The 16,550-nt window shown below is 39.5% G+C and overlaps 1 protein-coding gene across 1 annotated transcript; it reads right to left on the minus strand.

Annotated features, from left to right (window-relative positions):
• Positions 1–2,466: 2,466 nt before the first annotated feature.
• On the minus strand, positions 2,467–15,060 carry LOC110202781 (uncharacterized). The gene is given in 7 exon segments (XM_078149301.1): positions 2,467–3,527; positions 3,530–4,728; positions 4,730–4,871; positions 6,506–6,601; positions 7,361–7,487; positions 14,414–14,502; positions 14,854–15,060. Coding segments are annotated over 6 exon segments (1,716 nt in total). The 5' UTR covers positions 14,447–14,502; positions 14,854–15,060; the 3' UTR covers positions 2,467–3,408.
• Between the last annotated feature and the right edge of the window lie 1,490 nt (positions 15,061–16,550).

Consider the following 16,550-nt stretch of genomic DNA (forward strand, 5'->3'; position numbering starts at 1 on the left):
GCAATACAAGGATCTAAGACATCTCCAAAGGCCTCATGATGGAAAATACTGTCCACATCCAAAGAAAGAACTATGGAATTTGAATGCATATCGAAGCATACTATTTTCTTTTTTTTTTCTTCTGTAGTGTTTTGCTTCCTCTTTCTGATGATTCCTCCTATTGGTTCTAATTCTTACAACATGACTAATGTGAAAATATGTTTAATAGGAATGTATATGTATAACCTATATCACATTGCTTAGCCTTAGGGAGGGACGTGCGGAGGGAGGAGGAAAAAAGTTTAAAACTCAAAAGCTTATGGAAGTGATTGTTGATAAATCAAAATAAATTAAAAAAAAAATAAGAAGTTGCAGAGAAAGTCTTGACCTGTACTGGTATAGAGTGTTTGTTCATCTGAAAATACCTCATAGCAATGAAGCTAAAGGTCCAGTCTCTCTTCCTACCGATTTCCACCAATGTACACTACCTCCTAATTTGAACCTCACTCCCAGACCCACTGAAAAAGGTAAGTATAAGCAAGCAAGAAAAATCAATATACTGACCATGTCTGAAAATGTGTCTTATTCTAAACATCTGCTCCATCAGTTGTCTGACATAAGGTGGGAGGAAGGATTCATTATCAAGCTTCTGAAGTTAGGATTTTCCTAGTCTCTTTCCAGGTACAGTTCTATGTTTAAAGCTACTACCCCATACACTTCACAAACAGTTTAGACTGCCTATTTAAAGGATAATTCTGACTGTGATTTTTGACATACTGATTTTAGATACAAACTCTATACAGAACAGGACCTGGTACCTAGTAAGCCCTTAATAAATGCCTGTTTCCTTTCTTAGCCACATTTTGTCTCTTGCATTTATTGTTTTCCCTGCTTTTTCTCAAATTCCCAGAAAGTTGTTTCTGACTCTACTTCTCACTCAAATCCTTTTCCCTCATCATTTAAAAAAATATTATTTATTTTAAACATTCTTTTTTAAATTGAGTTCTAAATTCTCCCTCAGTCATTGAGAAGACAAGGAATATATCAATTGTACATGTGAAATCACATAAAACATATTTCTATGTTTTAGCCGTGTTAGCCATGTCCTAAAAAAGCAAGAAAATTAAAAAGTTAAAAAATATACTTCAATTCATACTAAGTGTGGCAATGGTCAGCTCTGAAGAGTCAGAGGATTCAGGCCAGTCCAGGTTTTCCCTGTTGTTTTCCTCTATCCGATGGCTGTGTAGGTCAGGAATGTTGGCTCTCCAAACCCCCCCTCAACTTGCCCCCCGTTCTATCTCTTGAGAACAGAAGGACCTTGAAGATAACAGGGAAGAGGAGATGATCAGGGTGATTCTCCTGGTGAATGTTCCCATGAGAAAACTGCTTGTTGTTGCTTTTCCTAAAGGTATATAAACCCTTACCCTCAGATTAATAAATGGAGTCTGTCCTTTACAACCTCTCCCAGCTGACCTGCACATTTCTCTCTCTTCATACTCAACCAGCATCTAATCATAGCCACGGAGGTAGGCACTCATGGCATCTCTGGAGGTAGGCAGCAATTTTTTTTATCATGAATCCTCTGGAATGGTCTTAGATGATTTTCTTGATCACAGTAATTAAGTCATTCAGAGCTGATCATGTGCTGTTACTCTATACAAGGAGCTCCTGGTTTTGCTTACTTCACTATGCATCTATACACATAGGTCTTCCCAGGTTTTGCAAAACCATCTCCCTTGTTTCTTAGAGCACAACATTCCATCACAATCACATACGACCACCTCTTCAGCCATTCAGGAACTGATGATCGTCCCCTCAATTTCCAATCCTTTGCCCCCACAGAAAGGCCCCCCATAAATATTTTTGTACACATAGGTCGTTTTCCTTTCATCTGTGTGGAATACAGACCTAGCCATGGTATTGCTGTGTCAAAGGGTATGTACAGCTTTACAGTACTTTGGGCAGTTCCAAATTGTTCTCCACTATGCTTGGACCAGTTCTGACTTGTGCATAGTGTACCTATTTTTCCATATCTCCTCCAGAATTTGTCATTTTCCTTTTCTGTCATGTTGGCCAATCTGAGGTAGTGTGAGGTATTACCTCAAAGTTGTTTTCATGTGCATTTCTCTAATACATTTAGTAATTTAGAGTACTTTTTCATTATTATTGATAGCTTTGATTTCTTCATTGAAAACTCCCTGTTTATATTCCCTAACAATAATAGGAATCTTGTTTATCTTTTCATGTGTATCACTAAGTGGATGACAAGGCATTTGGCTACCATAAGGAGTACATAGTCAATCCTGCTGTTTACCTGCATTTCAATGATTTCTTCTCTTTCACATTCAGAGCCCTGCTTCAAAATCTGCCACAGGCCTTCGTGATGTTTTGTTTTAATTAAGATGATTCCAAGTCTTTATGGTCCACCCTGGCTACCCAAATGAACATGAGCAGAAGTAGCACCAGCAAAATCAGGAACAAAGCTCATAATGATTTATCAGATTATGCTTTATTCCTCAAGCACTGTCAACAATAATTCATCACTCATTAGACTCAGGCTCATCTGATGGCCAAGAGCTAAACCCCAAGCATCTTGCACACCATATTCCCATGGATCAAAGTTAGTACTAAGGCTCTCCACTCAGTAATCTCTGACTCAACCAGCATAAGCTCTCTCCCTGAAGGCCCATGAGAGGATAACACTAACTCTTTACCCCTTTAGAGATCTGTGCAGGGGTGGGGTGGGGTGGGGTGGGGTAGGGTGGGGGGGGGAGATATCTTCTCCCATGCAGTCTTAAGATTCTCTGAACTACATCTAGGGACGCAGAATCACAGTGTAATCAGCCGGTGGGATCTTCACACACTCCTTATATTCATGAAGAATCACTCTAGCATGAATTCTCTGATGGACATGAAGTAGGTCCTTTGTCTAAAGGCTTTCCCAAATTCAAAAGGTTTCCCTCCAGAATTAATTCTTTGATGTTGAGCAAGTTGTGTTTCAGCCTGAAGGTCTTCTCACATTCACTGCATTCATAACATCTTTCTTCAGTATGAATGCTCTAATACTGAGTAAGATCTACACTCAAGTGAAAGCCCTTTCCATGTACATTACATTCATAAGGTATGATCTGAAGTTGAGTAACATCTGATTTGTGAAAGAAGGTCTTCCTACACTACTCGTATTCATAGAGAATTTCTCCAATGTGAATTCTCTAATGCACAGTAAGGTGTAACTTCTTTCTGAAAGCCTTCTCACATTCACTATATACATAGGGTTTTTTTTCCAGCATCAATTTTTGATGTTTAATAAGATGTGAGTTGCAATGGAAGGCCTTCCCACACTCCTTACATTCATGAGGAATCATAAATTCTCTGATGGACATAAAGTAGTATCCTCAGTCTAAAGGCCTTCCTACATGCATTAAACATTTAAGGTTTCTCTCCTGAATGAATTTTTTGGTGTTGAGTAAGCTCTATGTTCACTCTGAAAATGTTCCCACATACAGTGCATTGATAAGGTTTCTCTCCAGTATGAATTTTTTTGGTCAAGTAACATCTGAGCTGTAGAGGAAAGTCTTCCCACACTCTTTACATTCATAAAGAATGTCTCAAGAATGAATTTTCTGATGCACAGTAAGAGACGCCTTTCTCTGGAAAGCCTTCTGACACTGACCACATTCATAAGGTTTCTCTCCAGTATGAATTCTTTGATGTCGAATAAGTTCTGAGTTATACAGGAAAGCCTTCCCACACTCCTTACATTCAAAAAGAATGTCACCAATGTGAATTTTCTGATGCACAATAAATTGTGTTTTACTCTTGAAGGCCTTTCCACATTCACTACATGCATAAGGTTTCTCTCCAGTATGAATTCTTTCATGCACTGTAAGTTTTGAGTTACATGTGAAGGCCTTCCCACATTCACTACATTTGCAAGGTGGATCTCCAGCATGAATTTTCTGATGATCAGTATGACCTGCTTTAGTCCTAAAAGCCTTTCCACATTCATTACATTCATAAGGTTTCTCTCCAGTATGAATTCTCTGATGCTCAGTATGACGAGCTTTCGTCCTGAAGGCCTTCCCACACTCCTTACATTCAAAAAGAAAGTTACCAACATGAATTTGCTGATGCACATTAAGATGTGCCTTTCTTCTGAAGGCCTTTCCACATTCACTACATGCATAAGGTTTCTCTCCAGTATGAATTCTCTCATGCACTGTAAGTTTTGAGTTACATGTGAAGGCCTTCCCACATTCACTACATTCGTAAGATTTCTCTCCAGTGTGAACTCTCTGATGTATTGTAAGTTGTTTCTGAATCCTGAAGGCCTTTCCACATTCACTGCATTCATACGTTTTAGGTTTTTCTCTAGTATGAATTTTTTGATGTTGAGTAAGATATGAGTTATAGGGGAAAGCCTTCCCACACTCCTTACACTCATAAAGTTTCGCTCCAGTGTGAATTCTCTGATGCACAGTAAGCTCTGACTTAATCCTGAAGGTCCTCCCACATTCACTACATTCATAAGGTTTCTCTCTAGTATGAACTTTTTGATGTCGAGTAAGATATGAATTGTAGGGGAAAGCCTTCCCACACTCCTTACATTCATAAAGCATCTTTCCAGTATGAATTCTCTGATGCACAGTAAGCTCTAACTTAATCCTGAAGGCTTTCCCACATTTACTACATTCATAAGGTTTTTCTCCAGTATGAAGTCTCTGATGCAGTTTAAGTATGTTATCCTGAAGCCTTCCTACATTCACTACATTCATAAGGATTATCTTGACCACTAGGAATTGTCTGACACATAGCAAGATGCTCCTTGCTCCAGAAGGCTTTCCCATATCCATTACATTCCAGAGGTTTATCTCCAGCAAATTCTCTGCTCTCTGAAAGGAAGAATACAGAGCTGATTAACCCTAACTTTTTCACCCTTTTCCAAGGTACTTAGTTGCTCAAAGGTTTTACAGCTATTCTCTTGCCTTCTCAAGTGAGAAGGCCAGTCTCACTAGCTTTCCACTAGAGATTGGTTTATCTTATGTGAAAGTATGATGAGTCAAAGGTAACATGTAAATAAACCGACATAAGATGAAATTACCAAGGGGGATGAATGAACCCTTACTCCACTTTCATTGGCTGACATTTGCATGGAAAATACTATGCAGAAGAAAAAACAAAAACATGATTTTGATGTATCCTTACTCTCTGAGATGAGAATAGGAAGGGAAAAGACTGAGCAGAAAGAAAATAGATAATGAAGTTTAGAGTGAGGAAAAGAAATAGATACAAGAAGTCAACAGAATAAAGAAGAAATATGAGGGTGAAAACATGACAACAGTTGCTATAAATTTCCTCTAAAAATCTAACATATCTACTTTGTAAGGAAATGAATGAAATTTGGGAGATGTAGACTTATGGTGTTTTTCAAGAGAAATTACTAATAATTACCTGAAACATTACTCAAACTCTGTAATCAAAGAAGCAAAATGAAAACAATTTGGAGGTAGCAATAAATAGCCTTCAGATTAGCAAGACACTTGAAAATGATAAATTTTGGGAATTATGTTAAAACAGCTACTTAATAAGCTGCTGCTGCTACCATTTTCTTAAAAGATAGGAATTTCAGCTAGAGCTACAAAACTGTTCATACCCTTTCAACCAATGCCCCCAGTAGTAGGTGTACATCCTCAATATGTTATTGAAAGCAAACAAAGCATTCTCAGTAAATTTTCACAACAGCCTTTTGCAAAAAAGCAAAATAATAGAGGGCAGCTAGGTGTCACAGTGGATAGAGCTCTGGCCTGGAAGTAAGGAAGACCAGAGTTCAAATATGACCTCAGACCAAACAATTGACATGCAATAACTGTGTGACCCAGGGAAAGTCCCTTACCCCCACTGCGTTAAAAAAAAAAAAGTATTCTTTAAAAACGAACAGCAAAATAATGAAAATCTGTAGATCCAATGATGTGGTTATAACTATACAACTCCTGCAATATGGACATATTAATGTGTCTTTATAAACATAATTTCAAAGCATAAAGAAAAAACAGGATGACACATAACATGATAGGCTGAAGAAATGGTAATTAGGTTAGGATTATTTTTAAAAGTAACAGCAAAGCAATACAATCATAAACCCAAAACAGAAGAAAATATCAGGAAACAATTCACAAGCAAAAAGAGCACACTAATACCTTGAATAATGTGCTTATTTTAAAAGAATGAATTCTTGCAAGTGAGGCAGGAGAACTAAGATGATCTTCAATAAACAGAAGAGAAATAACTGCCCTGTACTGAGGCAATAACTTTCTTGGAGAGTGGGGGTACATTTGAGTAAAGAGATACATTAAAAAAAATAACTTCTTGAGGTAAAAAATGAAGTTAAAAGTCTCAACTCCTCTCAACTCCTCTCAGGCAAGCTTTCATAGACCACTTTGTTCAATGTTTTTCAAGAGCTTTGACCTAAAATGACCAACAGATTACTACTTTGCAATGACCCATCTGTTTGGCTTTATGTAGTCACCTGGACTGCTGTTTCTTGGAATATCTGCCTCTGGCAAGGAAGATGCTTCCTTTCTTTCCAACTGGTCAATCACATTTGGTTTGGAAACTGCAAATCCTGTTCATTGAAAATGAAAAAGTGCAAGGCAGTCATCTCATATCGAGTTCCATCACTGAACAGGTATGAAATGCTCCCTCCAACTTTACCACAAAGGTGGGGGAATAAGGGTGCTGGATATATCTTATACCACCAAGTGCATTATGTTAGCTGATTTTGTCTCAGTTTTTTGTTTTTCTTCAATCATGGGGGCTCAATCGGTTGGTTGGAGGGAGAAGTAGGAATTTTCCTTTTTTTTTTTTAAATGGCAGGGGAAGGAGAAATTAAATTTTTTTCACCAAGTATCCACAAAACTTAATAAAAGATTTCAAAACGAGTTCAAACTCTCTTTGGAAAAAAAGGAGGCATGCTAGGAAGACTTAAAGGATAGTACAAAAGACCACTGGAAGGATACTCTGTATTATGGTAAAATAGATTACTGAGTAGGACTCGAGGGGGAAGAAACACTTCAGTTGACTTACTGACTGCTTAAGCAGTGGGAACACTGCATGATGAACCCTACATTGGGATTAAAGAGAATATCTTGGATTTGAGGTAAGAGACAGGGAAAGATACATTCTCAAGGATAACAAAAAATCAAGAAATCAATTTCCAGGCATACTAAGCTTAGACCTTTTTCCTGGAAACAGGCAGCACAAGTAATCTGTCTCTTGGCTACAAAAGGATTAGGAAGAGTTTCCTTTTGGATGCCAAAGAATAACTGTTAAAATCTTGCTCTCATAGTATATATCAAGACTCCAAAGGGGTAGCTGTTCTTACCCAAAGACACCAGGTTCCTATAGTTCTCCAGCATCACATCCCTGTACAATTTTTTCTGAGATGGGTTCAATTGTACCCACTCTTCCTGGGTGAACTCCACAGCCACATCCTTGAACGTCACTGATTCCTGAAATACCAAAACCATTTGTACTTACCCAGCCATAGCTCTTGACTGTTATGAAGTTCAAATATAAACTACTTGCCATTAAGGTGAGGGAATTGAGGGTTTTAGGACAGCAAGTGGTACAGGCAATTGAGTCAACCACACTGACTCTATTTTGTGACTCAATTCTGGGAGTAGCTCAGTTCTATTTCTGCTCAATTATAGGTCTAGTCCAACTTCGGTATTATGAGAAAAATTTATTCAATTGTAGGAATTGGGAGAAACCTAATTGCATTGTTTGAACTTAGTGCATGTCAGAAATGAGAGCTACTCTAAGTGCTGTTCAGTCCTTAAGGACCTAGGTCATGCTGATCAGAAACCCAGTCAATGGCAAAAACACTGATGTAAGGAGTTTTCTCACAATTGTACATCTGAAGCAAACCATAAGTCTTATCTCAAAGCTGCCCCCTACTGAACAATTACTTACTGTTCCCACATTATTTCATCGTATTCTACTTTCAGGTAGTGGGACACCTCATTCTGAATTTAGGGAACTGAACCTGTTGCCTTTACCCCTCCTGACATGAAAAGTCCCCAGTCGTTTCTCCAATTAGAAATCAGATTACCTAACATTTTATTATTTGCTTTTAATTAATTGGTCTTCTTTGATTGTTTTAAATTTATAAAAGTATGCCTTCCCCTATTCAGGGTCCAGCCCTAACATGAGGAAGGGGCCTGGTCCCAGTTTTTTGTGAAACAACCATGCATTGGTTAATATACTGATATGCCGAAAAAATTTAATCTTTGTTTCTACAGCCATTTCATCTTTCACTTGCCATAAGGAATTATTTCATTTATTTATTTGCATACCAGTACAGTGTCTGGTATATAGCAGGCACTTAAGAATTCCTCTCCCAAAAAGAACTAATATAAGTGTGTATAGAATGGTTTTACATTCACATATACATATATACATACATACATACACACATACACACAGACATAGACATTTGTATCTCATTGCAGCCATCTCTACAGTTTGGGGGGGAGGGAAAAAATTTATATGAAATTTTATTACATATTAAAAGGAATAGCAAGTTGTAGATAACAGATTTTTAGTTTCCTATACAATCATCTTTTTTTATTACATATGTATTGGAAGTGCTTGTTTTATTCCATAAATTAAAAATTAAACAAACAAAACTTTAAACAAAAAGAATTCCTCTCTGATCAGTCTGTAAATTCCTTAAGGGAAGGAGCTATTATTGTCATCCTTGGTATCCTCGGCACCTTAGCACAGTGCCTGGCACTAGGTAGGTATTTAAAAAATGCTTATTGTTATAAATGGTTCCAATGACATCAATTTTAAACTTGTCCTTCATTTTTTTTTTACACTGAACACCCATGGCTCCTACTTCTACCCTCTGAGCTGAAGGAGTAATATGGCTAATTTCTTTTGTACTCACTGAAATAAGCAACGAAAATGAAATAGCTAAAGATAGCTATCATGTAGTCCTAAGTCTTCACTTCCAATCTAAACAACCCCAGTTTCTTTGACCAATCAGCCTGGTCTCTTCACAAATAAGACAGTTACCTTCCTCCTTTTCATCCAATCACTGTGCTTCTTAAAATGTGCTGCTCTGAAATGAACACCATTGCTTTCCATGCTCCTGGAACCACAAGAGCAAAGGCAGCATGAGGGACTACAATCTCCTGTCTGTAACAGCATGTGAACAATTTTTTACTATTGAAAAAGGTGTTAAAGGACCATTACTTTCCAATTCATGTATTTAGAGAGGGAAGAAACTTAAGAATTCAATTTTCTCATGTTACAAATTAGGGAAGTGAGGCCTTCAGATGGAAAGTTGACTTGCTTCAGGTCAAAAGGGGAGGAAATGGTGGATCTACACTTTGAGCGCAGGCCCTCCTGGCTTCAAATCCAGGGCTATTCTTAATGTATAATGTTGCCATTCCCTTTCAGTATAACCAGTCCAAGGCCACAATTCTGTTTTTGGACAAAAACATTCATAAGAACACTCTTTGAGGCAGCAAAGAACTGGAAACAAACTGAATTCTCACACTAAAAAATAGGTGAAAAAATGGCATATGAATAACAGTCATTTATATAATTAAAAATGATAAATATAAGCAATTCTGAGAAGCATTTGAAGATATGCATTAACTGCTACTGCAAAATAAGCAGACCTAACAAGATATAATACACAAAAACTTCAAAAATATAAATAATTTAAAAAAGATTCTGAATTATGAAAAAAAATAGTCCAAGAAACATTTGGGGTGGATTATCTAAATTTAATCATCTCATATTTCTTTTGAGCTACTTCCATTCTGCTTTGCTGAAAGAGCACAGCACCTTCTCTTATGAGGGCAAGCCATGATGGGCAGTCCTGTACCAGTGTCTCTCAAGTCACACATCCCATTCCAAAGTTCTTAAAAGAGACCTTGAGAATCCTTCCTGTTACACCAAAGTATCAGGAACAAGGGGATACCCATCAACTGGTAAATACCTGATGATTTCATGAAGTGGAATATTATTGTGCCCTATGAAATCTTGAAAACGATACTTTCAAAGAAAATAGGAAGACTTGTATAAAGCAATGAAGGGAGAAAATAGCAGAACTAAGAAAACAATTTACAAATGAGAATAAACATGCTACCTAAAATCTGACAGAAATGTGGTGACAAACTTGTTTATTTATTTTACATGCCTATGCTTACTGGCTATAAGTGCATCGTGGTTTCCTTTTTTTACTCGAGGTGCAAGGAGAGGGTAGGATTCAAAAGGAAGAAGCTAGAGATACTGTTGTCAGAAAAAAAGAAAAAGATGCACAGAAGAGAAGAGAAGGAAGTTGAAAAAGAAAAAGAGGACAGTTTTAAAAGTCACCTGTTGAATTTATTAGAAGAGAACAACCAAAAAAATCTATACTGAAGCCTCAAAGAAACATGCAGTTTAGACAAAAGCCCAACAAGAACTGATGGAGTTGTGAACTGATCTGACCGTTCTGGAGAGCAATTTGGAACTATGCCAAAGGGCTATAAAACTGCACATTTTTTAATCCAGCAATACCATTACTAGGTCTGTATCCCAAAGAGATTATAAGAAGGGAAAGGGACCCACATGTACAAAAATATTTATAGCAGCTCTTTTTCTGGTGGCAAAGAATTGTAAATTGAAAGGATGCCTATCAATTAGGGAATGGCTGAACAAGTCGTGGTACGTGAATGTGATAGAATACAATTGTGCTATAAGAAATAATGAGCAGGCAGATTTCAGAAAAACAGGGGAAGACTTATATGAACTGATGCTGAGTAAAGTGAGCAGAACCAGGAGAACATTATACACAGTAACAGAAAAATTGTGTAATGATCAAGTTTGACAGACTTGGCTCTTCTCAGCAACACAATGATGTAAGACAATTCCAAAAGACTCATGAGGGGAAATGCTATCTACATCCAAACAAAGAACTATGGAGACTGAATTCAGAGCAAGCATACTATTTCCACTTTTTTTGCTTTTTATATTGTTCTTTCTCGTGGCTTTTTCCACCCTATTCTGATTCTTTTTTCGCAACAATTATGTTAATATGAGTGTATATGTGTAACCTATATCTGACTGCTTGCCATCTAGGAAAAAGGGAAAAAAAGGCTGGGAGGGAAAAAAAATTTTGGAACTCAAAATCAAAAGTGAATGTTGAGAACTATCTTTACATGTAACTAGAAAAAATATATATATTTTCAAAGAATTTATACCTCTTTCTCCAATTGGCTTTCTTTTCATAATTTTTTCAATTGCTTTTTTTTTCTAATTTTTCCTCAATCTCTCTCTTCTAATTTTTCAGCTCCATTTTAAGTTCAATTAAGAGTTCTTTTTGGGCTAGTGAACATTTCACATTACTTTCTGGGACAGGAGGGACTTTTTTTTAACCTCACTATTTTCCTCTGAATATAAACCCAGATACTCTTTATCACCAAAGTATCTATCTATGATTAGGTTCTTTTTCCTTTGCTTGCTTATTTTTATTTTCAGCAGTTTATTATAATCAAGTTTTAATCCCCAAGCTCTGGGTAAAGTTGCCCTAGGCCTCAAGTCCTGTTTACTGTTATTTTCTGAATTCTGTCCAAGGGCTCAACCTCAGGGACTCCTCTCCTCCCTTAAATCACAGTTCAGGCCTCTAGCCATTCTGTCCCCAAAATGTTCTTCCTCCCTGTGGTACTGCGCTCACCAGGTATGGGCTCACTTTTCACTAACAGCTACAACCCCAGATAACTTCTGGTTAGCTCTGCTAGATGTAGCTTTGGGAAACAGAGGGAGGGGGCTGGAGGGTTTTTCAATCTTCCTACACTCACCCATCTGCTGGTCCTTAGGCAAAAGTTTGAGGTGCAAGTTTGTGAGGTAAAATTTCTTGAGGCCTAGCTTGCTTCGTGACAGAGCTGATCCAGGGTTTGTTCTTTGTTGATTCAGTAAAGTCAGCCTGGAAGTGACTACACTTCACTTACCCCAAGACTCAGACCTTGGAGGGACCTCTCTTTTCTAAGATCATCTCAAGTTTTCTTAGGAGAACAACTGCTTTACCCCTTTATTTCTGCTGCTCTCCATTCATTTAATGGCAATTTTCCATCTGTTTGGAGGAAATATGGAGAGCATTTTCTTTTCTATGAATTTTCCTGTCTTTTTCCATTTGGCCTACTCTGTTTTTTATGGAGTTATTTTCTTCAACATTTTTTTGTGTCTCATTTACCAAGCTGCTGACTTATTTTTCATGACTTTCTTGCATCACTCTCCTTTCTCCTCTGCTTACTTGATTTTCAAAATGTTCTTTAAGCTCTTTCATTGCCTGACACCAATTAATATTCTTCTTGTAGATTTTGGATGTAGGAGCTTTGACTTTGTTTTCTTCTGAGTGTGTGTTCTGATCTTCCTTCTCACCATAGTAATTTTCTATGGTCACAATAGGGCTGTACTCACTCCTGTGACCCACTCCCACCAAGGTGCAACAGACCTTTCCTGCTGACCTTCTAAGTTGTTTTTGGCATCTGTAGGCTGAGAGATCTGGAAACCACCACTGCTGCCAGTAATTCAGTCACCCCAAGGCCTGCTTCCAGTTTGCTGGGCCCTGATTGCACTGGCACAACCTGTGCAGAACTGCACTACTCTCTCACCTTGGTGCAATACACATTTCCTGAAAACCTTCTAAGTTTTCTTGTTTCATTCTGACTTTTTGTAGGTTCCACTGCTCTAGAATTTGTTTAGAATAATTATTAAAGGTATTTGGAGGGTGTGGGGAGGGGGCCTCAGGGGAGTCCCTGCCTTTTTTACACCGCCATCTTGGCTCCAGCTTACATTAAATTAACTTTAAAAGGTTTTGTATAAATGAAACAAATGTTGCCAAGATCAGAGGGAAAGCAAGAAATTGCAAAAAATATTCTCTAGACTGTTCTCAGATAAAGGTCTTATATCTAAAATATATAAAGAATTTTGTGAAATGTGTAATACAAATCATTCCTTGATTGATAAGTGGCCAAAGCATATGAACAGGCAGTTTTGTAACAAAGAAATCAAAACAATTTATACTGATATGAAAAAATGCTCTAAATCATAATTGATTAGAGAAATGAAAATTCAAACAACCTAGAGATATCATTTTATACCTATCAGTGTGGCTGAAATGATAGATAGGGAAAGCAACAAATATTGGGAGGGGATGTGGAAAAACTGGGACACTAATTCATTCTTGGTGGAATTGTCAACTGATCTAACTAACTATTTTGGACAGCAACTTGGAATTTTGCCCAAAAAGCTACTAAACTATCTATACTCACTGATCCAGCAATACCGATACTAGATCCATTTCCAAAGATGATTAGGGAAAAAAGAAAAGAACCCATATGTTCTCAAATGTTTATAGCAGCTCTCTTTCTGGTGGCAAAGAACTGGAAATTGCAGGGATGCCCAACAAGTGGGGAATGGCTGAACAAGTCGTGGTATACGATTATTATGGATTATTACTGTAATATAAGAAATGATGAGTGCAATGATCTTAGAAAGACTTACAGACAGCCAAGGGAACATTGTATATACTAATAGCAATGTTGTTTTAAGAACGAATTTGAACGAATATGTTATTTTGATTACTGTAAATACCTAAATCAACTATGAAGGACATATGAAGACATTATCTGCATCCAGGGAAAGAACTGAAAATTAAAGGATGTATAGAAGAATTTTACATACATATATATACATACAGGGATACACACAAACACACACACGCTCCTACTTGTGTCTAATGGTAGCCATAGTGGGGAGGAGGGAGAAAAAAAAATTCACACGGTAACTTTGTAATACATTTAAAAAGAATAACAAGTTGAACATAACAGATTTGCAATTTCATATGTAATTCGTTTTTTAATTTATGTTATGAAAATGCGTTTTATCCCATGAATTACAAATGACATCAATAAATGTGAAAAGTGAGAAGAAATAGGAAGACTGAGCACAGCAGCAGCAGTAATGACCAGCTGTGAAAGACTCAGCCACTCTGATGAATACAATGACCCAGGAAAAGTTTAAAGGACACATTATAAAAAACGGAGAGAACTGATGAACTTTGAGTAAGGACTGAAGCACATTCTTTTTCACTTTCATTTTTCTTACTTTTTTTTTTTGAACCAGGGCTAATATGGAACTGTTCTGCATTACCTTACATGCATAATAGTTATCCTATTTTTTCCTTCTCAAAGGGCGAGGGAAGGATTGGAAGTTGGGAAAGGATTTAGAATTCAAAATTTGAAAAAAACACAAAGTAATTATAAGTTCTTTTTTTTTCAGTGCGGAGAGGATGCAGTGTTGTCTGTGGTTATATGATTCTCTGATGGCCACAATTCCTACTGTTACAGCACAGGACAAAGAAGCTGCAAACGGCACTCACCTTCCTGGGCCTGGCTGTCAGGGCAGCAGCCATTCCCTCTTCCTTCAGGCTGTCCTCCTGGGGCAGAGCAGAGGCCACAGAAGGTAGAGCTGGGGAGGAAATGAGAACCAGGAAACGAGGGGTCACACCGGAGGTCCGCCATGCTCAGACCAGATATTGCCACTTCTCCACTGCTGGGAGATCGCGGAGGAGGCAGGGAGCTGGGGGCGTGACTGAAGAATTAGAACCCACCCCCAGGTTCCGCCTCTGCCTTCTAGGCCTCGAAACCCGGCCTGCCCCCAGGCAGGGGCCGGCCACAGACCCCTGGGAGCCCCTTGAGGGCTTTCTTCCTCCTCTAGGAGACCCTCCTCCCATTCTCCTTGAGCTTCCCAGCCAATCCCCGGTGCTACGACCCCACCGCACCCCAGCAGCCAGCTCCGCCTGGGCCTGGCCCCGCTCACCCTGTCACACTTCGGCTCAGGACAGAGAAGGGGAAGCAGGAACCAGCAAGGTTGGAAGAGGTGGACAGAACAGGAAGCGGAAGTGTCATAGTAAGAAGGAAGTCCAATCCTCCCTTCCTTGAGGTTGAGAAATTGCCCCTGAGGCGACCACGGCCTTCTGAAGGGTGCGGTGCGTTGGGTGCATGCCTGGGGCTCGGCCTCTCCAGGATCCTAAATGGTGTCCTACCTCCCTGCTTGCCCCGCCCCTCCACGACTTTCCTGCCAGGATCCCCGCCCCCTCCAGTCCTCCCCTGGTGGGAGTCAGCAGGTCTGGGGTCACAGACCTTGAGGGGTCCTCCTAGAGTACTTAAGGCCATAGTCTATTCCGCTGGCAGCCAGTCACAACAGGTCGCGACTGTAATGAAATGCTTCCCCTGCACCAGCATCTTACCGCAGGAAGCGACGCAAACACGCAGGGAAGACACGGTCTGAGGAGGGAGACCATGAGCTGGGGCAGGATGCCGGGAGCACTCGCTCAGCCCCCTGGGGCTTCCAACAGGAGCAGGACAGGAGTGAGCCCTGGGTAGCAGACGAGGTCAAGGGGCCGCCAGCCAGAGCCAGGCCGTGCTCGCTTTATCTCTGTTTCCTCTGCCAAGGAGACTGACCTGAGGGAAACCAGGAGACGCTGAGAACGTTTGGCTGGGCCTGGGGAATGCCAGTCTTCTGGTAGATGGGCTCAATAAAACTCAGAGCTAACGTTTACGTGCAGCTCACTGTATTCCAGGCAAGGCTAAGTAACTTACAAGGACTACCTCGTCTAGTCCTCACACCAACCTTGGGAAGTAGGTGCTCTTAAAGACCCTATTTTATAGACGTGGAAACTGGGGTAAAATGACTTGCCTAGGGTCCCACAGCTAGCAAGTGCCTGAACTTGGATTTGAGCTCAGGTCTGAGAGAGGTAACAGCAACAATGGGACAAGTTTGATTCATAACAGGACTTCATCACCGGAACATGGGTAATTGGTGCTTTTCTGAGTTCAAAGACTACCTGGTCAGAGCAATATCACAATTATATGATTTTGCCAGAGGGTGATATCACCCAGATGGTGAGGACAGAAGATCACTGCTATGCCAAGCTCAGGACACAGCTTGCTTACTTGGCCTTAGCCCTGGAAAACAAGGTATTTCTGAATAACCTGACAAGTGAATATTGACAAGCAATAATTTAGCCTGGTACCATCAGCCACCAAGACAGTCTCCCAAGCTCCTGATCTTTGCTGCTACCATCCTGCATTCTGGAGTTCCTGCCCGGTTCAGTGGCAGTGGGTCTGGGACAGACATACTCTCACACTCATCACTGTAGAGACTGAAGATGCTGGACTGCATTACTATCACCATCATTACAGCTGGCCTGTCACAGTGATCCAGCCCTGAACAAAAACCTCCTGGTGAAATTTGGTTGCTTTAGCATAGGGTCACAGCAGTGACTGCTGTCTTGTCAGGACTGAGCTCTGTTGCCCCCATCTCGACCCCCACTTCCTAACTCATCTGGGGCTCCACATTATTCACACATTAGATTTTCCCAACAAAGGCAGGGCAGAGAGCTGAGAATAATCCTGACAGGGATTTGGGGGAATGTGGGAGGGACATAAGTTGGATAATTAATATTAATATTGCAGATACATCCAAAATACATCATTCTATCCTTCATGTTCACA

Source organism: Phascolarctos cinereus, unplaced genomic scaffold (assembly GCF_003287225.1).
Source record: "Phascolarctos cinereus isolate Bilbo 61053 unplaced genomic scaffold, phaCin_HiC Scaffold_2;HRSCAF=192, whole genome shotgun sequence".
In the NCBI taxonomy this organism is placed as follows: domain Eukaryota; kingdom Metazoa; phylum Chordata; class Mammalia; order Diprotodontia; family Phascolarctidae; genus Phascolarctos; species Phascolarctos cinereus.